The following is a 24,475-nucleotide window of genomic DNA, read 5'->3' as shown; positions in this document are numbered from 1 at the left end:
ATAGTATACTGATTTAGAACTGAAATACTGAGCAAATAATAATCTCTGACAAAATCTTTGGGGGGAAAAAAAATCTGTATTTATTTCTTCCATTCATAGCTTTGTACCTTTTTCCTTAATCTTTTCATTTTACAAAGAGTTTAGCTTTCTCTTGTACATTCTTAGTGTTTACTTTTAAATAAACTTGAAGTAATACTCAATTCAAACATCTTCTATTTCTATAGCAATGGAGGGAGTTAAAAGTTGTGGGAAGCTGAGAAGTATCTAGTGTCCTGCAGGATTGAACCCTGGATCGTGACTAAGCTATCTATTCTGCCAGAAGGCTCGCTTTGCCTATTTCCTTCAACATTGCCTTCTTTGGTAATGAAATGCAGATATTGCTAGACTAGACCACGTTATTGAGTCAGAGGTTGTGTTTTATATTCAACAAGGGATTGTGTAGGATTTATTTTGCTCCTTTTCAAAGCAGTGCCCATACCACCTGCTCCATGAATAATCTCAAAATTCTTGGTAGTGGCAGAAGTGATGCATAAAGGTATCTTGAAGTGCTTATTTGCTTTAGGAACTGATTTGTAAAAAGCCAACTTACTCTTTTTTTCCCTTCAGACAATGTTGCCTTAGTTGTTTAACTTGATTAACTTAAGTTGTTTATCTCTTCTGAAAAGGTAATAGTGCTGCTTTTGTTAATGAAATTCCTTTTGCTGGCAGGGGAACTGTGGGGAGAGGAGGGAAAGAATCCTTTTTTGCTGATAAAACTACTCTATATGAAACTTTTTTGCAAGATAGCTGTAGGATTTTTTCTTTTCCTGATTGCAACTGATATTCTGCTGCAAGTCCCAAAGAGTAAAACTTTAAACGTACTTAGCTGTTCAGGAAGGAACAAGGCATTTAAACTGCTCCAGAAATCAGGAATATCAAGACACTTTGAAGCAGTAAGACCTTGAGCAAGTTGCATTGTTTTGTTTAAATTGACTATTTCTACTTTTGTCTTCCTGCTTAATAGCCTGAATTGGTGGATAAGTCTAGACATTTCAGGATTGCTACACCTTTGTCACTTGCCAAGTATCTGACACCAGACACAGCTGTGGCAGAAACAAAAGTGCAGTACCAACAAACCTAGTTAAGGATGTGTTCTAATTTCCTATTTAAAAATTACTTGTCTCATTGCAATGAAAACTCCTTATGAGGCTAAAGCTGAGACACATTCCTTGCTGTGGCAGCGTGAGCTGTGAAGATGGGAAATCTGTGCTTAAGAGCAGTTGTCCTTGAACACTTCGACTGCTACACTAGGATTTTACCAGATTTTTTTAAATAGGAAAAGGGGACAGTATTTTGCAAACATGAGTGCAGAGCCACACAGGATAGCAAGACTTACACTGCAGAGCAATCCATTTCTATAGCCTTCATATGATAGGACAGATGGATCCTGTTATTGCTTGGGTAGCACTAGTAATTACAAAATCATGAGTGTAAAAGATAAAATACCCTTGATTTTTGTCCCCTGATATAAGACTTTAGATTCAGAGGCTTCTATATAATTTTGTTGAAACTGCAACTCTGCAGGCAGCTGAGACAACACAAAAGCCCGTGTTAGTAAAAGGGACGGGCAAAGACAGTTTTCCCAACACTCTCCTTTTCTCAGCCATCCCACACCTATCAACTCATCAACACACTAAGCAACATCTGTTGCCTTTTTAAAAATTTAGTTCTTTGTTTCAAATTATTTCTGGGTAGACAGGCCTGCAGTAGACCATTCATTCCAAACTAAAGGAGCTTCAGCCAATATATAAAACAACAGAAAACTAACACCTACCTTCATAGCTAGTAAGGTTTTTATATACATTTGAATACTTAAGTGATTATTTCCTTCTCTCTTATATATTAAATGCACAATTCTCAAGCTATAGAGAAGATGACTTTTAAAAGAATGTGCCTACCTTCCACCCCTAGCTGCATAGCCTACCCTTTTGAAGTTGTTTTTTTTTTTTAAACAGGTCCTGACCTAAGCTCTGATACCCAGTTTTTAGATTTGAGAATGAAACATCCAGGTGAAAATGACTCTGCTTTTGGTGTGCCCTCTCAGGCTGTGATTCAAGGGCCCTTAAAAATATCCTGCAGACTGTTGCATGACCTTTTAGAAAGTTGGTTGCTGAATTTTATAGCACCTTATGAATAGCTGACAGACCAACATGCCTGAAAAAAAAGCCAAAATATTTACAGTGAAGTGTCTTTGACACTAAGCATGCAGAATAAACTACTCCACAAAAATGTGGCAGCTTTTTAGTATTGTCGGGGTATTGCATGCCGTACCAGATACTGATCAATGATGCTAGTAAGCTTCTCTTCATAAGTGTTGGATATGGACAGTCCAATTCAGTTAATAACGCTAGAGCCAGGCTTCTTTTCATCACCTGTATACTAGTCATGGGATGTTAGGTGCATTTCAAATGATTTCCATGATATGTGTGGTAAAAAGCTATTTTGGCTTTTTCCCAACTTTCTACTTAAGGTACTTGTTACTCTTTTCACTGGCTTTCCATTTATGTAAGATAGAGAACTTCTGGCCTCTAGTGGAGAGATGACATGTGAACAATTAACAGAGCATGCAGAGAAATGAGAACTGGATGGGTTTATCTCCTCTAGTCAAAGAGGTGTTGGATAATAGCAGCATAAAAGTCAAATAAGGAGCTTCTCTGATGCTCCTGGCAGAGGAGTTCTGAGTTCAAAACAACCACATGTGAATACATGTGTTTGTCTCCTAAGACATTTAACTCCATATTTGAGAATTCCAGGAATTAGTTGGCAGTCTATTTTTCTGTAAACAGCAGCTGTTTGACTTTAAGCAGCAGAGCAGGTGAAAAATGCAGATGTGCAGCCTCTTACACTGGAGTGAGTAATAAAATTCACTGGCCAATTTCCATTTTTGAAAATTTTACTCTAATCTCGTTGTTACAACTTTCCTATGTGGCCTGATGTACATTAAGGAAAAAAAATGGAACTAACTCCAAGATGTGTGCTTATTTGAGTTCTGACTTCAAAAATTAAAACACTAGTAAATAAAGAGTAGAAAAACCACTAAAATTGCATGTATATTTTCTGCATTTTGAGTGAAATGAAAATGTTTGTCTTAATTGGAAAAGAGTGATTATGATCCGCTTGTTTGAAAATGGGGTTTGAGCTGCTTATATGGGTGTGTTTCTGTAAGTAGACTCTGCTTTATAGAACTTCTGTCTGCTTTGGCTGTGTTGACTATTTGTGATTTTATTTTTTTTTTTTGAGAATCATTTTGGTGGTTTCTCTTTTGTAAAGGACACTGAAGCCATGAAAAGAGCTTTAGCCTTAATAGATTCAAAGATGAATCAAGCAAAAGGTTGGCTGAGAGATCCAAATGCACCACCAGGTAATATTTTAAAAAAAAGAACAGCACAAAGTATTTTGATTTTTAAAGGTCTGAATAATTCTGTTTAAGAAAAAATTGCCTTTAAGCATTTATAACCCATACATAGGGAATCATTCTGAAGGAGCCTGTATTTATTCCTTTCTTTACATACTAGAGATTTAACAAGTTGCGTCTTGTGACCTGGACAGCTTTGCTTGTTTTCAGTTGTCTAAATAATATACTCTGTGTAACGTGCATGGTTTTCCTTTGCATTCCACTAGTAAAAACAAAACCCCATAAATTGCATTGAACAGTATTTAACTGCAGTGGTTGCTAACACTTAAAATCCCTCCTCTTGTATTTTCAAATTCGTGTAACGTTAGATTTGCCTAAAAATCTCTTTTAGCATTTCTCTTTCACACTTGACATAAAACTTTTTAATATGATAATCTGCTGTAAATACTGTAACTGCAGTCACCTTTACTTATATGAAGATTTTGCCTTTGTTATGCATCTTTAAAGCAAATAAAACCAGATTGAAGCCTGTTTCATTTGGACTTTGAAACACCTTATCTGAAAGACTTCCTCTGAAATTGAAGCCAAAATAATAGAGTTGTAAAAGTTGAAGTGAATTGCTGTTATTTGTGGAGCTGCTGCTTACACTACTTCTGACCTCATTCCTTTTGCCACACTCAATTCCAGAAACCTCAAAGTTATTTTCAGAGCCTTCTGTCATTGAGAATGACAATTAATGACACAAACTATTAAAAATTCAGTATCTAAGGATAAATGCAAAGATAATTGTAGAACTTGCTGCAAATCAGATTTTACTGGGTGTGTTACTTATGGCATTAGGGTGGGTTGCAAGTAAAAGGAATCTTGTTCTTGCATCTTCTTAGCCAAAATCAAGTCAGATTTGCAACTGGTGTAAGTTAAGGCTACATGAATCTTGCCATGTTGCTCTTTCCCTTCTCAGCCTAAATTACAGATTCTATAATGAAGTATTTATAGAAATTAAGCTATGATAACAGAACGATTAAATGACTTGAAATACACAGCATGTGATGCACATTATGGTTATGCTATATTGTTTCAGAAATTCTGTCCCATTATAATTATTACATTTGGTGTATATCTCATAGTTTTTGATAAATGTATTCTCATGCTGAACCTAATGCAGTTAATGTGGTGGGACATGATGAGACTAGCAGTTTACTCATACATGCCAAGGAATGTCTTGTTTGTTTTACTAACTGATTACATCTTAGGGGATGCTGGTGAGCAAGCAATAAGGCAGATCCTTGACGAAGCTGGAAAAGCAGGAGAACTGTGTGCAGGCAAAGAACGCAGAGAGATTCTGGGAACATGCAAAACGTTGGGCCAGATGACTGATCAACTGGCTGATCTCCGAGCTAGGTAAATCTGTTACTTCTAATGGTCAGTTTTCCAGTAGTATTAAACCAGATTTTCTGACTTGCAGTTGTGTCATTTCCTAACCTGTCAGAGAGCAGGCCAGTGGCTGTATTTTGCCTGTTTTACTTCAGTCTCTTCTGATACGAATAGTATGTCTTAATATGTGAAACCTTAATTATTTAACATGATGAGCAAAACTGCTCAAGTAGATAATTCAGAGTTTGTTTAATGTCAAACACATAACCTTCCTCCAAATTAGGCAGAAATGAAATTTTAAACTGTACTGTTTAAGTCTGCTCTCCTAAGAGGATATACCCCAATGGACTGTAAGATACATGAATATTCTAGGTTTTAGGTGTTTATTGGGATGCTAGACCACAAGCAGTAGTTGTTGATGTTTCAGTCACTGATTAAATTCTGCTGAACTTCATGTGCATTTCTTGCTTAGTTTTATTTAACGAGAGCCCTTTATCAGTTTTCTGCCTCCTCATTAGAAATCGGTCTTTTGAATTTAAGGGGTTTTGATTTTAGGTAGCAGATGAGTTTCTTTAAATTTACTGTATTTTTTTGATGTTAGATACTATGGCCTTTTGTTCTTTTGCCAAAAAGTAGGAAGTATGATATTCCTTTGTGAAGGCATAAAGATGATGCACTAAGAAATACCTGTTCCATGTAGTTTGAACACTATAACCCAGTTTTCTTGGAGCATAAGGAATTTTTCAGCTGCTTATCAATGTAGTAAATTGTTAAGCTAGAGTGCTTTAACATTGGTTTCTTTATTTTATTGTAACACTCCTCCCCACCCCCCAAAAATACCACACCCAGAAACCCTAGAAAGCTATTCATTGCGATCCATTAGGGATACAGGTAATGGTTTAATGGTATAAAATTTTCTCCTAAATGTTAATGTGTCTTTCAAATAGTCAGAAAAAGCAATGCAAGTTAGGAGTTTATGTCAAAAAAACCCAAACAAAACCAACAAAAAACTTTTAGGTAAAATAAGTGCCTCTTCTGACTTAAGACCCTAGTGAAGTGCAGGAAGTGAGCAAATTCAAATTAATTGGAGAACTGTGTTTTGTGTTACCTTAAGAATAAAGTACCTGCCATCACTTTAAATCCATAGACTGCTATGCTCTGAAATGATACGTACACGAGCTTGGAATAGTTCTATAACTTATTTCCCTGAAGAGTTGCTACTTTGCAATATGAAGGCTAAAAAGGCCAAAATTCAGAAATTGTTATATTGTCATTGAAGTGATGCATATTAGCTATAATAGTGGTAGTGGATGAGAAGCTGGTTTTAGTTTATCTTCATTGGGATTTCCAGCTGATTGACCTGAGAGAATGCAAGAGCTTCTTCGTAATAGTTTTTTCAGTGTTAGAAATTAGGCTAAACTCTTACTCTTCTTGTAAAGCAGCAGCTGCTGTCAGCTTTGTATTGTGTGAAGTTTTTGGAGGTGAGGTGGAGGAAGAGACAGGACTAAGATTTACTAACAAACGGTTCATTTAGATGTTGGTTTAATACTTAAATAACTTCAACTCAGCCTGTGAGAAATAAGGTAAAAAGAAACATAACTTGAGACTCTGGCTTGACTGTGTAAATACACCTCAGCATCTCAGTAGCATGCTTGTCATCCTTCCACTTACTATGGTCTTTTTAAAGTTAGTAGTTTGATAAAGTTAGCATGCTCAAAAAGCTTTCCAGTAGTCATATTATTTTGAAATGGAGTATGAGATTTCTTATGCAAAACTAATGTTCTCAGGCATATGTATTTGAAGTAATCCTTCTATCCAACTTTTAACTCCTCAGCATTTGAACAAAGAGTGGTAGTGCTGCAAATTTTCTACAGCCCTGTAAATTTGTATTGCTAGCACCCTTTTCACCACTTTGAAGAGTCTTACCAATAGCCCATAACCTTTAATCTACTTTGTTGACATGATTGAGGCAACTAAGACATCTTATTTTCACTTACTTAAGTGAAGACAGCAAGTCTGTATGGTGAGACGTAACTCCTGCAGGTTCTGACTGACCTGCAACAATCTATAAATGAGGACATAACAGGCCTTGCCCTGGGTACTTTAATGGTACTGTATCCTCAAATAGCCTTACTTTGTGACACTTAAAAAAATGTTTGTTCTACTGAGCATGCTAAATGTTAAATTCTGGAAAGGGGAAAATATGCTCTTAGTTTTAAACTTTTCTTGTTGTGGTCTTCCTCCTCAGTTATTTTTGTTTTTCCAGGGTGAGGGGAAAAAAAAAAATCTGATTAAATACTGTATCTCTTGCAATAATTGTTGGGAATGCTCATAAACAGTTTTTGTTGCCTCTTCATTAGAAAAGAGCTTTGTTTAATCCTGAGCTGAATCTGTGATGATCTTTTTTGTCTTGGGCAGAGGACAGGGTGCTACACCCATGGCTATGCAGAAAGCACAGCAGGTGTCACAAGGTCTGGATTTACTCACTGCAAAAGTGGAGAATGCAGCTCGCAAATTGGAGGCCATGACAAACTCTAAGCAGGCAATTGCTAAGAAGATTGATGCTGCTCAGGTACCACTAATGGTATAATAAATACTTAGAACATGATTATGTTACTGCTGTTAGAGCTGTTATACTGAACTATTGTAGTTGTTTCCAAACACAACACAGTTACTCGTTAGAAAGAACATATGGGGGATACTCACTTTTACAAAGAAAAATCTTAAATTCAGTAATTTACAGGGTGCTGTGAGTTTTGCTGTAGCGTATGACAGTTTTAAAATAATTTTCTTAGTATTGCTAAACATTTCAAGTATGAAATTAGAATGAAGGAACACCCTAAATCTGGACATAAACTGATCTTACTAAAGAAAAGAGTAGGGGAGTTTCACACTGCACGGATCTATCTCTGGGTAAAACCAGAGCCTTTTTACCCCTCTGGATAAAAACAGAGCCTTTCCTTGGGCTCTGTTTTGGGAGTGGAGTTCAGTTAGAACTTCATATTCATGACAAAAGCAAACCAGTGTTCATGAAACTACTTGTAGTTGATTGTTTATTTTTGTAACTTTTAATCTTCCTCAGTGGTCAGCCTATTAGTGATGATGATGGTTGTCAAATAATGAACATTCTATATATACCTTATCTAAATGTGAGTGTGTATAGAATTATATATATGGATAAATATACATTAATATTATGTATATTTTTTGAATGAAATGATAATGAGACTTTTTAGGAAGAGCTCTGTAAAGAGTGCCACACTGTGCACAAGAGCATCTGTTTTTATTTTTTTTCTGAAAGTCAGATGATGAGTCTCTAAAGCCACTAGTTAAATTTTACTTCTGAAAATACTGTTGGCAAATGTTGGGGGGAGAATGTAAAATCTTTGGGTAGATTTCATCTAGTTCGATATCTTTTTCAAAACAGAAAATCTGCTAGACAATAGAACAACTTCATGGTATCTAATAAACAGAAATTGCTTTTGAAAAGTATTTTCTGTTAAATACAGATTGAAAGCTGTATTGGTATTTCTTTCTGTTTAAAAATCTCTGTAGAAATAGTATTACTGTTTATCTTGACTCATACACAACTTTTCTATTAAGAATTGGCTTGCAGATCCTAATGGGGGCAGTGAAGGAGAAGAACATATTCGGGGGATTATGGCTGAAGCAAGGAAAGTTGCAGAATTATGTGAGGAGCCTAAAGAAAGAGATGATATCCTTCGTTCCTTGGGGGAGATCTCTGCTTTGACAGCTAAGCTGTCAGATCTGCGACGACAGTATGTACTAGTTTTATCATCGTTAATTTATTTGAATGACTTCCATTTGCAGTTCAAAGTACTGAACAAAATCAGAATATTGATGATTAATTGGGGAATATATTTTCCTCCAAGAACTGGGAATTGGCATCTTATACTTTTGAGTTTCAATCCTGCATTTAGTAAAAATTGAATGTGAGGAATTGCTCAGTTCCGGTGTGGGGGGTGCTAAATTTTTAACATCCTTAACAAAAATTTAATTTATAAAATATGGTATTCATTTTAATGTGTCAGTCTAATGATTTCTATCCCAAAGTCCAACTTGTACTATCTTCCTCAAAAAAACCCAAAAACAAAATAAAAAAAAAAAAATAAAAAAACCCCACCCAAAACAAACTAGGGTTGTATTACCTAGAAAATAATTTTTCTGCTGCTTTGGAATATTTGACAGGCAAACTGAAGCCAAAAGTGAACTGTCAAAGCACTTCAAAGGAATGAGATAATGTGAAATTCAAGTTTGTTTATAAAGACAAATGTCATCACTGTTTTTTGCTAAGCTGTTTATTAAATGGCAAGGTAGAATGTCTACCCTTCAGCCAGTGTCAGTGTTCTAAGCTGTAACTGCAAACTGTATGAAAAAATAAGACTTTCAGAAATTATATTTCTATATCAGTTTTGCAAAAAGGGTGCTTGAGAATGGAAGTGGAGGAAGTTATTGTATAAACTGTGATCTTCATCAATGGCTAGTTGCAATATGGGGACAAATACATTTCTTTCTTCATTAGACACTTTAATCAAGTTTTTCTTGAGATTTATCTACTGCAGATCTTAATGCGCTACCTTTTTTCAAGTTTATATATAGCCTTGGGTCTGTTGCTGCTTACTTTTCTGCTTGTAATCTGTGTGGCATTATTGTGGTTGCTCATAAAACAGCCATGAGTATGAGAAATAAGTCATACATCAGTATTATCAATGACAGTACCATGCCTTCCCCAACCTCAGTGCTGTGTTGAACATACATAATATCCAGGTACCACAGCAGAGAAGTGTGAGGTGGGGATTTATGAGTGTCAGATCTGCACTATTTGCTCTGAGACTTAAGTGTCAAATTTAACCTTATTTAAAAAGATGAAGTACCTTTTGTTGTGTATTCCTGCTGAATTTGGGACTAGCCGTAAATGATCTTTGTATGACTATACTTTTTTTTTAATACTTAGTGGAAAAGGTGACTCTCCTGAGGCCCGTGCGTTGGCTAAGCAAATAGCGACATCACTTCAGAATTTGCAGTCCAAAACAAACAGGGCTGTAGCAAACACTAGGCCAGTTAAAGCAGCTGTCCATTTGGAAGGCAAGATTGAGCAAGCTCAAAGGTGGATAGACAATCCTACAGTTGCTGATCGGGGAGTAGGTGAGTGTTTCCGTGTGCTCTTCCCCCCAGAGTTTTATGGTTAAACTCGTTAGTAATTTTTATGACTGAAACTACTGCTCCCGGGATGCTGAGCTTGTGTGAAATCTCTTTACTGATGTGGAGACCTGCAGTTTGTGGCTGGAGGTTTAGAGCCAAGTCCTGGCTGTGATATTATTGAATCAAGCTGGCCCATGATTCTCTTTGTCTTCTTGAAAGAACAGCTTTGGTGAAGGATAGGAGAACGTGTGCTGTAGAATAGACAAACTTTAGACTACTCCTTGCTCTTATTATCTTGCCAATATAGTATCTTGAATTTGAATTTATATCTACTCCAGCAAATTGAGTCCTTCAGAGGGGAGAAAAACATTCATAAATCTGACCTAAAAATATCATTTCTTGTATGATTTCTGGGTTACCTGAGGAGAATGCTACTTAATCAGAGAGAAAGGTGATCTGAGAATCCAAGCATGCTATCGACGAGCATATAATTATAGTTCAGGCCTTGCTCTACTGAGAGCTTATTGTAAACCATTTCTGAATTTCTTGTTTAGCTTCTTCTGAAGCTATTGCAAGTAGGTGGATGAAGCTTGAAAACTGAATTCAGTAGTTTTTTCCATAGCAGTTAAGTCTGAGCAGTGCAGCTGATAACAATGAGTGGAAACATGCCTTATAAGAAGCAGTATAACTGCAAACCTTTATTTTCTCTTTCTCACACCTTTCCCTGTGTGTCAAGATAACTTCTGTTGTGTGAATAACCATTCCTTGAATTAAAGATTTAGTGATGTTGATAGCTTGGACACTTCTGAAGTGCAAATTTATATGCAATATTTTAAACAGAATAGCGGAGTTCCATGTTTTGACATCTTCTGATGAGCAAATTGTGCACAGGATGAGATGACTAAGGCGGCAGTAGGTAGGTCTTTGGCAGTAGATGGTAGGTAGGCAGTAGATGGTTTTCAGCCACTGCCAAAACTTCCTAATCTTGATGTTTCTCTTGAACACAATAACCTGTGAGGCAGTTGGCTCAAAAAAGCACAAAACCTAAACTTAATTTTTATTATTTTTAGTTGAAAAGAAACAAAAGTAACTTGAAAAGAAACAAAGGTAACTTAAATCCCGTTTGAACCCTGTATGTGCATAGTTAATCATGAGGCCTGTATACATACCCAAATCTTCCTGAAGGAACTGAAGCTTCTCAACACAGGCTATATACTACAGAATTTAATCAATTGATGGAGCAATACATATGACAAAAATGTGTGTAGAGATGCAAGATGTTGCATGTCCTGTAACTAAAGTTTCTAGTTTAATAAAAAAATTCTGTAGCTTGAAGTCATTGTACAATTTTTTTAAATTTAAATGTCTTTCACTTGCATAGGCACTTGGCAGGTTGCTTATAGGAAAGGAGTATTAAGACTATAAATCGGGTATGTGCTTTCTTCAGTCTGGACAGCACTTCTGGTAGAAATTGGCCTAATATTTTCAGTGCTACAATAATGTGAAAATACTTTAGTGTTCTCTGCAGTATGCACCATGTGAGAAATAACTTTGTGTTTGCAGTTATCCCAGGGTTGTGTTTCAACATGAACTGAATTTTGAAGTAACAAGGCCGAAAGTGTATTTTATTTTATAAACACATGGGCTGCTTCAGTAGTGTTAGCTGCTACAAATATTTACATGCAGTCATATTATGAATTATCCTAGTTAAGTAATGGCTAAAGTAATTGTAATTGGCAGGTACAAACTAGGCAAGATGTTTTGAAATACTAAACTGGTATGTGAAGTGTACTTGCTTGGCTGCACTTGACTTATGCAAAACAACAATTAAAAAACATCCTGGAACATTCCAACAGCAGCAAACTTAGCCACACTAATAAGCTTTCTAAAATGATGGTGGCAGTGCTGAGTGATTCTTGGATAGTCAGGTCATGTGACAACTTCCTTCCAAGTAATTTTGAGCTTGATCATGAACTTGGATTACTTGTGTGTTAGTGTTGGCTTAAAATGATTCTTCAGTAGGTCTTTAAAGGACTTTATATATGATGACTTCTTTTAAAAGAATACTACTATTGTGTTATTGAAAGAACAGGGGAGCATATTTTTGTGAAAGAACAGAAAGCTTCTGTAAGCGAATGAAGGAAATCACCCACGCTAAAAATAAATTTTTTTACAGAAAAACTTCCAACACACTGTGGAGGCTTTGTAAGGTGTTCCCCCCTCCCCATCCTGGACACTTGACACTTCTTACCCATGATTTCTGGAATCCTGGGAGAGGGTATTCTGCTTTTTCATTTGTGTTCTACTTGGCTTTTGTCCCCCTCTTACTCCTCATCTTCTAATGACTGGTAATGATGTGGAGATGAATTGCAGTACTTGGAATTTGCAAGTGCTTTCTATTGGAATCAACAGATTAGTTACATAGGAGTTCCTGACAGCTGTAATGTTTAACTTTTGTCAGACCACCCTAGTTAAAAAGGATGTGCCTGTAGCCAGAGGTGCTGTAATAAGCAAAAAGAAACCGGTGAGAGTTGAATTCCTCTATGGGTTTGAATTGCAATTACTCAATGATAAACTGCACAAGATACTTTCCACTACATAAGGGTGTTCTTAAAAGCCCAGGAATTCTGAAGTGTCACTTACTTCATGGTGCATCTGATCTACGCTTTCAATTTTTTGTTCCACTGTATGTTAATGCAACATGACATTTTCCACTGTAGGCCAGGCAGCAATTCGTGGTCTGGTTGCAGAAGGTCGTCGTCTAGCCAATGTCATGATGGGACCTTATCGTCAAGACTTGCTTGCCAAATGTGACCGTGTAGACCAACTAGCTGCTCAGCTAGCTGACCTTGCAGCAAGAGGGGAGGGAGAATCTCCTCAGGCCAGGGCAATTGCTGCTCAGCTTCAGGATTCACTAAAGGTAAAAATCTGCTCTTGTGCAGTTCAACACATGATATGCTGAATGCTCCTCTGATGAAGTGCTTGTGTGTGGGAGGCATCAACAGAAATAAAAGTGCAGCAAAATCCTGTTGTTTTAGCTGAGATGCTTAAAGCAGACTTTTTATGAAGGCCTTGATATCATGCCGTAGGGATTAATTCCCAATGAACAATTTATAAGAAAAATCAAAGTCTCATTTAAAATAAAAATAGTATGCTAGTATTGCGAATTTGAGGGGCAAGGTCTCAAATTGTGCTGTCCATAGCTTCTGATGCTGCTTCAAGGAGCGGTATGTAAGCTTCTTGTATTTCAAATTATTTAAAAGGTGGTTCATTGATCATGCTTTTAAGATCATTTTACCTTAATAGCTGCCATTGTAATGGGATTGCTTTTTTTTCCCAAAAGAGGTTTTATGGGATTTGAATCCCTACAAACTTAATATTCCTGTATCATATGCTTACAATTTTCCTTTTTTTAAGGATCTTAAAACACGGATGCAAGAGGCAATGACCCAGGAGGTTTCTGATGTTTTTAGTGACACCACAACTCCTATTAAATTGTTAGCAGTAGCAGCCACTGCTCCCTCTGATGCTCCCAATAGAGATGAGGCAAGTATACCCAGGTGGTCTTTTTCCTATGTGAAGCTTCAGTTATTGTTTAATTTTACGGGAATTGGTATTTTGAAAAATTAATGAGTATTTTGAAAAACAAATTGATATTTTTTTTCTTAAGCTTGTGATACGTGCTTATTAATCCTGACAGCGTAATGATTACCATGCAAATCTCTCTGGACTCTAGGATATTGCACATTGTGCTGTATATCCCTGGAAACTGTATTGCCCTGGACTTCAATAAATGGCAAAGATTTCTCACTCTGATGTTCTTACCACATTGCCTTCAGCATGCTAAAAATTCTTGTGCAAAAATCACTGACACACTAGTTAGTGGATTGTATATCTCAACATTATATAAGCTGATTAAAATAGTCAAATTCATGCCAAGATTGATTAACAGATTTAACCTATTCTCTTGCTAGATAGTATCCTGTACCTCAAACCAACTGGCTGCATATGAATTATCTAAAACTCTGTGTCTGGCAGCTCTGTTTGACTAATTGATTTTAACATGATCAAAATGATTCCCAAGGCCTTGGGGAATTTAGCTTTATGACAAGAGAGCTTTTTGTCAAAGTATTCTGTGTCTTGAGTAATTAAGGACTATGGAAGGAGGGAATTTTTTCAAATATGAAGCTTTATCTTTTTAGGGTAAAAACACATATTTATCTTCCAAATATATTTCCTTTTGGATTATGGGTTTAAAGATTAATGTATGAGCTAAAATAGCTTTAATACAGTATTTGTTACAACAGTAGTCATCAGGAATTAGTGTACTTAATACCTCAAAGCTATAAAGTGTGGTAGTATCCTTTGTTGCCCAAATGAGTTAGTAAAGAAGAAAGTCCAGTAATGTAAAGATTCAAAAAAATAAAACAGCTTCAAAGCTTTTGTGTCCTCTTGCATTCTGTCAGGAGATGAATGAAGTTTGGATGTTATGAAAGTGTCCCTGATATTTGATGCTTTGAAGAAATTGTGTATTCTATTAGGAAAGTTAGGCTCTTATAATGGTTTTTCTCTTCTGACAACTAGGTGTTTGATGAAAGAGCAGCAAACTTTGAAAACCATGCTGCTAGACTGGGAGCTACAGCAGAAAAAGCAGCTGCAGTTGGAACTGCAAATAAAACTACTGTGGAGGGCATTCAGGCAACAGTGAAATCAGCAAGGGAACTTACCCCACAGGTTTGCTTCCTTAGTCTCGAAAGGCTATTAAAAGGGCTGGGGATGACTTCTGTGGAATGTGCTTTATGCTTCTGTTCTCAGACAATGATGTTAATACCAGCAAAGAACATAGCGCTGACACTCTTAAAAGGGGAATGACAAATATTTGTGTGCATGATACCAAGTAGAACAAACTGATTAAATGACATGTCTTATTCTTCAACTTCTGGACACAAGTGTTAGTGACTTACTCTTGAAACAAAATTACTTTGAGGCTTAGTAAAATATTTAAGTGGAAAACACACTCTTTAATTTTATTTTTTTTTTTCCAAATTAAACTTCTGCTTAAAGTTTTGGTAGTGTAATAAGTATTGTACTTTAGTGTTTTCAAGAAGTGTTTTTAAGATATATTACCATGTAACTGAAGTTGCAGAAAACAAGTATTTATGTCAACAAATTCCAGAAGCATTGTAAATCTTAAAGCAGCTAGATGTTGAACTAGAATTAATGAACTAGTATTCCAAATAAGGTGCTACACATCCAGTCCTGAAAAAACAAATGCATTTTCAAGAATATGTGTGATGTCGTTATATACTGATACTTCCATAATTTAAAACGTTTTCCATTGGCAGGTAGTATCAGCTGCTCGTATCCTCCTGAGAAATCCTGGAAATCAAGCTGCTTATGAACATTTTGAGACAATGAAAAACCAATGGATTGATAATGTAGAAAAAATGACAGGTAAAGCAGGAATTTCTGCTGAAGATTATATTTGTGGCTAGCTAGCTGGTATAGACTTTTTTCCCCTATTCTGTTTGGATTGATGAAACATGCGTAACAGTAACAACTGATTAAAAAAAGAAAGAGGAGAAGTGGGAATATGCTCTCTTGTCTTCAGAAATCTGTGTATGTTACAGCGTAAACAAAATAGCTTGCTTCATAAGTCTTAATTTTGATACGTAGGGGAGCAAATTCAGCTTTAGTTCTTTTGTGGGAAAAACAATACCATTACTTTTTATTGTGATTGCTATTCTAGCAGTATTATCACTGTAGCAACTTGAGGGTTTTTTCTGCATAATCTTGGCATGTTGAATGAGGACATGAGATAATTAAGTGAAGGTAAGAAAACATGTTCAAAATGATGTAACAGCTTGATTAAAGCAGTGAATAAAACAACGCTACTGATCTACTGAATCTTGCCAAGACACTTAAAATGTTTCAGTCCTTCCAAAGTGCAGATTCTTTGTGCTGGTCTGCTAATCTCCTGACTGTGTACTACCTCCTTCTCCATCCCCATAATTAAATTGTGGGTATTTTAAATCTTACTGCCTTGTCACTATATATCACCCTTAAGTAATAGCATAGACAGAGGGATATTTCCTTTTGAATAAATGGGAGAGGTACAAAAAGTACTGAATATGCTTAAAGAAATTTGGTGGGAGGAAGGAATCTCTGCTGCATATATTGTGTAAGCCTGTTCTTAACTCAAGCAACATTCCACAGTAGGTGAGTAAGCTTGGGATGGCATTAGTAGGAGCAAGCTTGACCATGGTTACTGTGATAGAGGTACCACACAATCAGAAGTAAAACTGTAGTAACACATTTGGTCTGATTTCCATGCCCCCTTCTGTCTGTGTCATCATTGTGTTCCGCCCCCCCCCAGTTTGGAAATACTAACTTTTCTGGTTGTGAACAGTCTCTGGAATACCAAATGTCCCTTTCCACAGATGAAACTAGAATATTAACGTGTTTAACTTTTATTTTAGGGTTGGTGGATGAAGCTATTGACACTAAATCTTTGCTGGATGCATCAGAAGAGGCTATTAAGAAAGATCTTGATAAATGTAAAGTTGCGATGGCCAACATGCAACCTCAGATGCTGGTAGCTGGTGCCACCAGCATTGCTAGACGAGCAAACCGCATCCTACTGGTAGCAAAACGGGAGGTTGAAAATTCAGAAGACCCCAAATTCCGTGAGGCTGTTAAAGTAGCCTCTGATGAGCTAAGCAAAACTATATCACCGATGGTAATGGATGCTAAAGCTGTGGCAGGAAACATTTCTGACCCTGGTAAGGATTCAGTCAGCTGATTTCAAATGTATTTTTTACTGCCTGAAGATAATGTGAAGTAGTGCTCATTTCATCTTGTACAGCTGTGTACCCCCTTTTATGCAAATATTGCATACACTTAAATCCCAGAATGGTGAAATTAAGGTCACACCACTAACTGCTGAATCCTGCTCTTCCAAAATGCAATCAAAGACCTTTGGCATGTTCAAGGGAAAAGGATTCAGCATTCTAGTTTATTATGTGATTTCATCATTTTTGTTAGAAGTATTTGTTATTAGTTGTCAGTAGTACTACTTTATATAACAAAATATTACATAATTTCTTTTATTCTAAAAGTTGGTTTGGGAATTACTTTGGCTACTGATAGTGACTATTACTCAACCTGGGCTTTATTTTATGCATGTTGCATATGACACTAATATTTCAAACGTAAATCCACTGTAAACAATTTGGTAGTTTTTAAACATTTGTTTTTCACAGATATAAGTGTACTCAGCATAGCACATTATAGAAGTAATTTTTTGGGGTAGTGTTGCAGTTCTAAATATTACAGAATGCTATTAAACTGGTAATGGGATTTTTTGTTCAGCTTTGCAGAAGAGTTTCTTGGATTCTGGATACAGAATTCTGGGAGCTGTGGCCAAAGTCAGAGAAGCCTTCCAGCCTCAGGAACCAGATTTTCCCCCTCCTCCTCCTGACCTTGAGCAGCTTCATGTAAGTGCAGCATAGTTTGTAATACAATACACAGTTGTCACCAACATATGGAATGCACACTGAAATTAATCGAGTATATTTTCATTCCTTAGCAATAAAATGCATTGTCTGGCCAGCCATATGTACAAGTAACCTTAAGTCTCAAAAATACCAATTCAGCTTTCAAAAGAAGAGATTAAAACATAATATTTCTTGAAAAACTGGAAAAAAGCATGAGGTCATGAAATCATGTCTTGCCAAGACACCATCCTTTACTCAATCTGTGTACTATTTCATTGCACGCAATAAATTTTTGCCTTTCTTAGCTGACTGATGAACTTGCTCCTCCAAAACCACCACTTCCAGAAGGTGAGGTTCCTCCTCCCAGACCACCACCACCTGAAGAAAAGGATGAAGAATTCCCAGAGCAGAAAGCAGGAGAAGCTATTAATCAGCCCATGATGATGGCTGCTAGGCAGTTGCACGATGAAGCCCGGAAATGGTCTAGCAAGGTAAGAAGTTACGTGTTATTTTTAATTTTTTTAGGATCAGTGCATTTGATCCAAAGTCAGTTGTCTCAATGACAGAGAAAGTCTTTTATAGACCAAAAAGTAAAAACACTGCCGTAGGAGGAATTAGAAACCCTTTCAAGTTTGGAGTGAGCTAGGGTCAACTGTTCTAATACTCAGGATTGCTAGAAGGCTTTATTAACATATCTCTAAACACAAATATGCCTTGTATGCTAAGCTGTTTGTGATCCTTGATGCTAGTATTGCCTAGAGAGCCACTAATACTTACGTCTTTCTAGGCTGACAAGCTGCTATATTTAAGTGACTTTGAAAGGTCTGTATGGATGTTGCAGATGCCAGCTGCAGGAATCATGAACTGGTTTGTTTTAATTCTGGAAGGAGCTGCAAGTTACTTTGCAGTTAATCTGGTGCATTTATGATTGGAAAAGTGACTGTATATAGATGGCCTGGTCTCATTCTTTTTTTGTAGTGAGTCACATGCTATCAAGGCCAAAATCCTTCATTTCCTTACCATTTCAGTGCTATGACAAAGCAGTGTGAACTTGTCATTCTTACAAATGCTAATATAATTTTTCTTGCTTTCCCCTCAAAAAGCTACGTTTTTCCTCTGGCAGCAACTGAGTAAGAACTTCTGAGATTTAGGCTTCTGCAGGTATAAATTAAAGGTCAGAATTTGGCTTTTAAAATCTCCACCTTTTTTTCTCCACCAAATTAGATGGTGAATGAGAAGATAAACTTCAGTAGCTTACAGAATCAACTTCAGTGCTTTATGCTTAAGGAACATCCATTTTGGAAGTACAGATAAAATACAAGCAAAGTTCTTCAAATCTGTTTGAGTGTCTCTTCCATAAAATGAAAAGCTCTCTTTTCCCCATACTTCTGGATATACCAAATACATATTTGTATTACTGGAGGGATAGTAGCAGAATGTATTACTCATCTCAGAATGTAGTTTTGAGGCCAAAAGCCTTAATTTCAGCTTCCTAAAAGTGTTTTGATGTTTGAATTCCAAAATGGATAACTAAACAACACACAATAGGTAACAAAATGCTTTTACTATGTACATACTGAATTATCTATATATACTATATACATTTTAAATTAAATAGTGCAACTGTTAAAATATTTATCAAAGCCAAGCAGCAGACTTTAAAACTCCTTGCTGATTGTGAGAGATCTAAGCTTAGTGTCTTTAGATGATAAAACACTATTTTCATTGCTGTTTCTTTAATTTGAGACCAACAAACCAGTAAATTAGCCTAGCATTTGTCCTTGTAATTCTTTTTAGCAGTCCTGTTATAGCAATAAGAGTACAGTTATTTTGACAGTATGTTTTGGGGGAAGAAGTATTAAAACATTTTTGTAGTCTCTGAAGTCACTTACTGGGTGGAAGAGGGATCGATGAACAGTGCTACTGAGGAATATGGGTTAGACCTGGAAAGACAGAAATATAAGGTCTTGCTCATGCTAAATCACAATAGACTGTCTTCTGCTTTTTCACCTAATTAAGTTAGTCTACTGGTACTTTACCATGGGACGCTTGAGGGGGGGTGAGCAACATTCTTCATTCTTGTAAGATGTAAAATTGATTTGACTTTTCTCCTTCACACAAAATCCTCTTCACTGAAGGGATTCTGGGCTTTTATGTACTCCTTTTTTCTCATGGAGCACAAACTGAACACTGGCTATTGCTTTAGCTTTCCCTGCCTTTCCACTTCATTTGGTTAAAACAGAGAATGAGGGATATTTGGAAACTCTTCATTAGATTAAGACTTAAATAGAAGTTGTCTTTGAAGATGAGTTGATTTGGAAGTATATAAAAGTTACAACTTCATTCCAAAACCTCTGTGTATTTTCATTGGTGTAGAAGTTATTTTTATAAAAGGACATATTTTAAGCAAAACAGTTGGAAACTGTCGTGGTTTAACCCCAGCCAGCAGCTAAGCACCACGCAGCTGCTCACTCACTCCCCGCCATCCAGTGGGATGGGGGAGAAAATCGGGAAAAAGAAGTAAAACTTGTGGGTTGAGATAAGAACGGTTTAATAGAACAGAAAAGAAGAAACTAATAATGATAATGATAACACTAATAAAGTGACAGCAGTAATGATAAAAGGATTGGAATGTACAAATGATGCACCATGCTATTGCTCACCACCTGCCAATCGACACCCAGCCAGTCCCCGAGCAGCGATCCCCTGCCCCCACTTCCCAGTTCCTAAACTAGATGGGACGTCCCATGGTATGGAATACACCGTTGGCCAGTTTGGGTCAGGTGCCCTGGCTGTGTCCTGTGCCAACTTCTTGTGCCCCTCCAGCTTTCCCGCTGGCTGGGCATGAGAAGCTGAAAAATCCTTGACTTTAGTCTAAACACTACTGAGCAATAACTGAAAACATCAGTGTTATCAACATTCTTCACATACTGAACTCAAAACATAGCACTGTACCAGCTACTAGGAAGACGGTTAACTCTATCCCAGCTGAAACCAGGACAGAAATGTATAGTTTTTGGTAACAATGGTTTGACTTCTATCACACTTGGCTTTAGTCAAAGAAATACAGTTAGCAAACTTGTAGAATGTTTTTGTATTGAAATGCTGCTATATTGTAAATGCCTGTATTGTTATACCACTTACCTCTTCCTTGTGATCTATCCTAACACGATATATTTGATTCCTTTTGTTTTTTGAGGGTAATGATACAGCATATTGTAGCAAAATGGTATCATATGCTTCATAATCCTCTTATTCTACTAATTCTGTTTCAGTCTTTAAGAACTGTAATATTCACAGCATTCATAACATTCATTATCACCTCCACTTATCATAGCCCAATTTTGCTCTTTTCTGTGTTAACTGCGGTACTTCAATACTCACTTCTACAGTCTCTTGTCCTGCCTTTTTTTTTTTTTACTCTACAGAAAGCAGTGTCAGTGGTTTTCCTGTGATCCTGCTGCTATCTCTTCTTATTACATATATGTGAATGGGCTTCCATACAAAGCTTTCTAGTGGCACAAATACCACAGTCGTCAGCTGCTGTGCCTGCTTCTATGCAGTCAAAACAGCTTTCATTGAAACAGACAATCCATTCGTTTCACCATTGTCTTGCCAGAAAAATGTTGTTCTGCCAGTCAGCTTCTGTCTGTAGAAGCTGTATGCTCAGATGAAAAATGTTGCTGCATCTTTGAATTGTAACTTCTTAATATTTTTGATAACTTTCTTTCACAGGTGAAATGTTTGTTTCCTTCTGCTAATCTTGTATTCCTTCCCCTCCTCCCTCTGACCTGACCCTAGAGCTGCATTGTCAGATCCTGAGAGACCAAGAGGATGTTTTGGTTACTAAAACAGCTCAGTTCATGCTCTTCTACCAAATTCTGCTTCTTGTACTAACTGTCCCCTGTTTCTCCACCCTTGCTGCCACCTGCAAAGCCTGATGTGACTGTGATTAATGAAGCGGCTGAGGCTGGTGTAGATATAGATGAGGAGGATGATGCAGATGTTGAATTCACTCTCCCCTCTGACATTGAAGATGATTACGAGCCTGAGCTGCTGTTAATGCCAACCAATCAGCCGGTTAACCAGCCCATTCTGGCTGCTGCTCAGTCTCTACATCGTGAAGCAACCAAGTGGTCTAGTAAGGTACTCCTGAGTCTCCCCGGGGACTGATCCGTGTGCATCCAGCCATTTGGAACGCTGACACATTTGCATCACTCTTGATCCCTGCTGGGCCCCACCATTCTGAATGAATAAGTGTGTCTGCACTTTATTTTGAGGACTGAGAGTGGCTTCACAGGTTTGCTAGATCTGTTTGTCAGTGCTGGATTGAAGCTTGATTTGAGTCACTTATTAATATTCAAAGGCTTCCTCTCCCTTTGCATCTGCCTGTTCTTCTTTGTTATGGCAGTTTTCAAATTTAATAGGGGTTGTCTTCCCTCCCCCCCATTCTTTTTTCCATTCATTTGGGCTACCTGGGAAGCCATGGTTAATGGTTTCTTAATGACTTCCAGATACAGCAGAGTATACAGCATTCAAGAAGTCATTTAACATGTCTATTGTGCTTTTGCCTCCATTGATGCCATCAATTAAAATACCTTCCAACAAGGAATGGCTTTGTATGGCGGTGTTTATTGAAGAGGACTGACTGTCTGCTGGCTTGCACTTGGCTGTATTGCAAATGCTGGTCTTGAGAGAATTCTTTTTATGAAGAAGCTGCACTGAATGCTGTTAGCTGCTGAACTGAGACTGTTTATATGAAACCAGTGGAAATCTAACATGAGGTTCAGACATTCACAAGTAGCCTGCCTCTTCTATCTAAGCACAAATGTTTGCAAGACTGGTCACTTTCTATCGCATGCTGCAAAAAATAAGGTTGGTGTCCCATAACAAACAAAGGTTAGGGGGTATGTGTGTTTGTATATGTATCTGTGTGTATATATTTACATAGATAGATATACTAAACTATTTTAATAAAAAGGGCTTTAAAAATGTTCTTGTCCTTTTCAGATTCTGATGCTTGGATAACTTGTTAGAGGGCTTCGTAAATGACACTGGTCCTAATTTCTTGATCCTCCTATGTGAAAACATGGAAAAGCTTTGTGTTATGTCATTTGCATCCTAACGGGTTATACTAGCAAACTGTTTAGCTATTAGGTCATGGTAATGAATAGTTCAGCTTTTTGTGCCACCTGTATCTGTAAAATATCTGGCATATCTTCTTGAATTTGCTAGTAGTGAGTCATGGAAGTATGTGCACAGGGATAGAGAATACATTTGCTAAGTTGGGTTCTGGCTGTGTACTCTTAGCTCCAAACTTCATCGGTCATTAACTGTGGAATTATACCAAGTAAAGAGTGTGCTAATAGTTAACTCACTCTGCTAATATTTCATCCACACAATAGGAATGCTTCATGGCACCAAATAATTCACTTTTGTCTAACAACTTTGTCTACAAAGGTGAATCTAAATATACTAACAGACTACTAACAATTGATCATCTAGGTCTACTTTTTCTTGCACTAGGTTTCTCTCTAGAACAGTGTATAAGAAATTATTTTGCTTGATCATACTTAATTCATGTTTCAAATATTTCTCAAGTATTTCTGTGACTGTAATTTTGATGTACAAGAAACCAGGATTTTAATGTAAGAAATATTACTAGGTTCTTTTTTGAACTATCGTGTTCTCTCCTGGAAGCTTTATTTTAAAGGGGGAGATTCTGTCAAAAAGGAAGATTTATTTTCAAGGAATAACTTAAAAAAAAATAGTTGCATCTCACTTCCACATTACCTGTGACAGGAGTTTTGTATGTTACAGAATCTTTTCCGTTTATACTCTAGCATTATAGCAGCATAGCTGATGCTTTAACAACTTCACTTTCAGATGCCACTGAAAATTTTATGCTCAACTGTTACGACTACACTATTTAACTTAATTAGTGCTATTTGGTTTAACAAGCTATTTAGCACACTTTTTTTAATTTTAAAAAAAAGCCTTTTTTGGGAAATCTGGAATTTCAAATGCTAATAACGTGCTTTATCTTAAAACCTAGCCAGCAGAGCAGTAACTTATTCTGTGGACAAACTAACACTTTTCTTTACCACTTCTTTTCCAGTTTTGAAGCGAACTTTCTTCCTGAGTGTTAGGAAGAAAAATGTCAGAAACATACAATTAATACAGATCTTCCCTGTTCCTTGAAGAAATCTCTTCTGTGTTCACAAGTGGCTCTTCCATCCCTAACTTCTTGAAAGGGTTGCTACCAAAATCTAGACTACCATTCAGTCGTGACTTCTGTGAAGCTTCTGTCCTGGCATGAACACTAACTTTTGTTATTCTCTTCAGGGTAATGACATCATTGCTGCTGCTAAACGAATGGCACTGCTAATGGCAGAGATGTCACGCCTGGTGAGAGGAGGTAGTGGAAACAAGCGTGCCCTTATTCAGTGTGCAAAGGATATTGCTAAGGCATCAGATGAAGTCACTCGATTAGCCAAAGAGGTGGCAAAGCAGTGCACTGACAAGCGCATTAGAACAAACCTCTTGCAGGTAATGACTTAACTTGTAAATGCCTCAAATACTTCTTTTTTCTTTTCCTTCTGTGTTTCTCTTGGTGTGAGTGAGCACAGGAGTTGTGGCAGTAAATCATGTGAATCTTTCCTTGGCTTACAAAGTTTTGTCAAGTTCTTTGTCTGTTTTTAGATCCCATGGCCATATATATTCTGTAAAGTCAGGATTTGTATACAGGTGAGTGGAAGATGCTAGTGTCCAAAGAGATGTTGAAAAATACTGTGCTATGAACACTGGTCTGTCCTAAGGCTGCATTGCTTTGTATTTCATCTACTCATTCCTTAGTATCAAAGAATAGCAGCAGAAATACAACACTCCTTAGTTTTCCAGTCTCAGCCGAATAGACATCATCCTATTCCTAACCAAGTAGATCCTTGAGGAATATCTGGCAGAACAGAAAAATGTTGGCTCCACCCCAAAAATGTCCAAAGCAAGTAAAATAAGATTCAAGTATCCTACCCATATTTGCCAGAAAGTC

At 37.0% G+C, this 24,475-nt stretch overlaps 1 protein-coding gene across 7 annotated transcripts in view; it reads left to right on the top strand.

The window, feature by feature from the left end:
- Positions 1-24,475, top strand: part of VCL (vinculin) — a 65,661-nt gene that overhangs the window by 37,611 nt on the left and 3,575 nt on the right. Inside the window, exons 7-20 of one of the 7 annotated variants that reach the window (XM_075025718.1) lie at positions 3,310-3,400; positions 4,648-4,795; positions 7,187-7,340; positions 8,372-8,547; positions 9,744-9,934; positions 12,652-12,851; positions 13,349-13,477; positions 14,516-14,665; positions 15,277-15,385; positions 16,411-16,713; positions 17,303-17,427; positions 17,733-17,918; positions 21,364-21,573; positions 23,773-23,976. In XM_075025718.1, coding sequence (XP_074881819.1) covers positions 3,310-3,400; positions 4,648-4,795; positions 7,187-7,340; positions 8,372-8,547; positions 9,744-9,934; positions 12,652-12,851; positions 13,349-13,477; positions 14,516-14,665; positions 15,277-15,385; positions 16,411-16,713; positions 17,303-17,427; positions 17,733-17,918; positions 21,364-21,573; positions 23,773-23,976 — 2,376 coding nt within the window. Of the gene's footprint in view, positions 1-3,306; positions 3,401-4,647; positions 4,796-7,186; positions 7,353-8,371; positions 8,548-9,743; positions 9,935-12,651; positions 12,852-13,348; positions 13,478-14,515; positions 14,666-15,276; positions 15,386-16,410; positions 16,714-17,302; positions 17,428-17,732; positions 17,919-21,363; positions 21,574-23,772; positions 23,977-24,475 lie in introns of all 7 variants that reach the window. The other 6 variants (XM_075025715.1, XM_075025716.1, XM_075025714.1 and 3 more) reach the window with 6 other exon arrangements.

The sequence above is a fragment of the Buteo buteo genome, chromosome 4 (assembly GCF_964188355.1).
Source record: "Buteo buteo chromosome 4, bButBut1.hap1.1, whole genome shotgun sequence".
NCBI lineage: Eukaryota > Metazoa > Chordata > Aves > Accipitriformes > Accipitridae > Buteo > Buteo buteo.
This window is presented reverse-complemented; position numbering and strand designations above follow the sequence as displayed.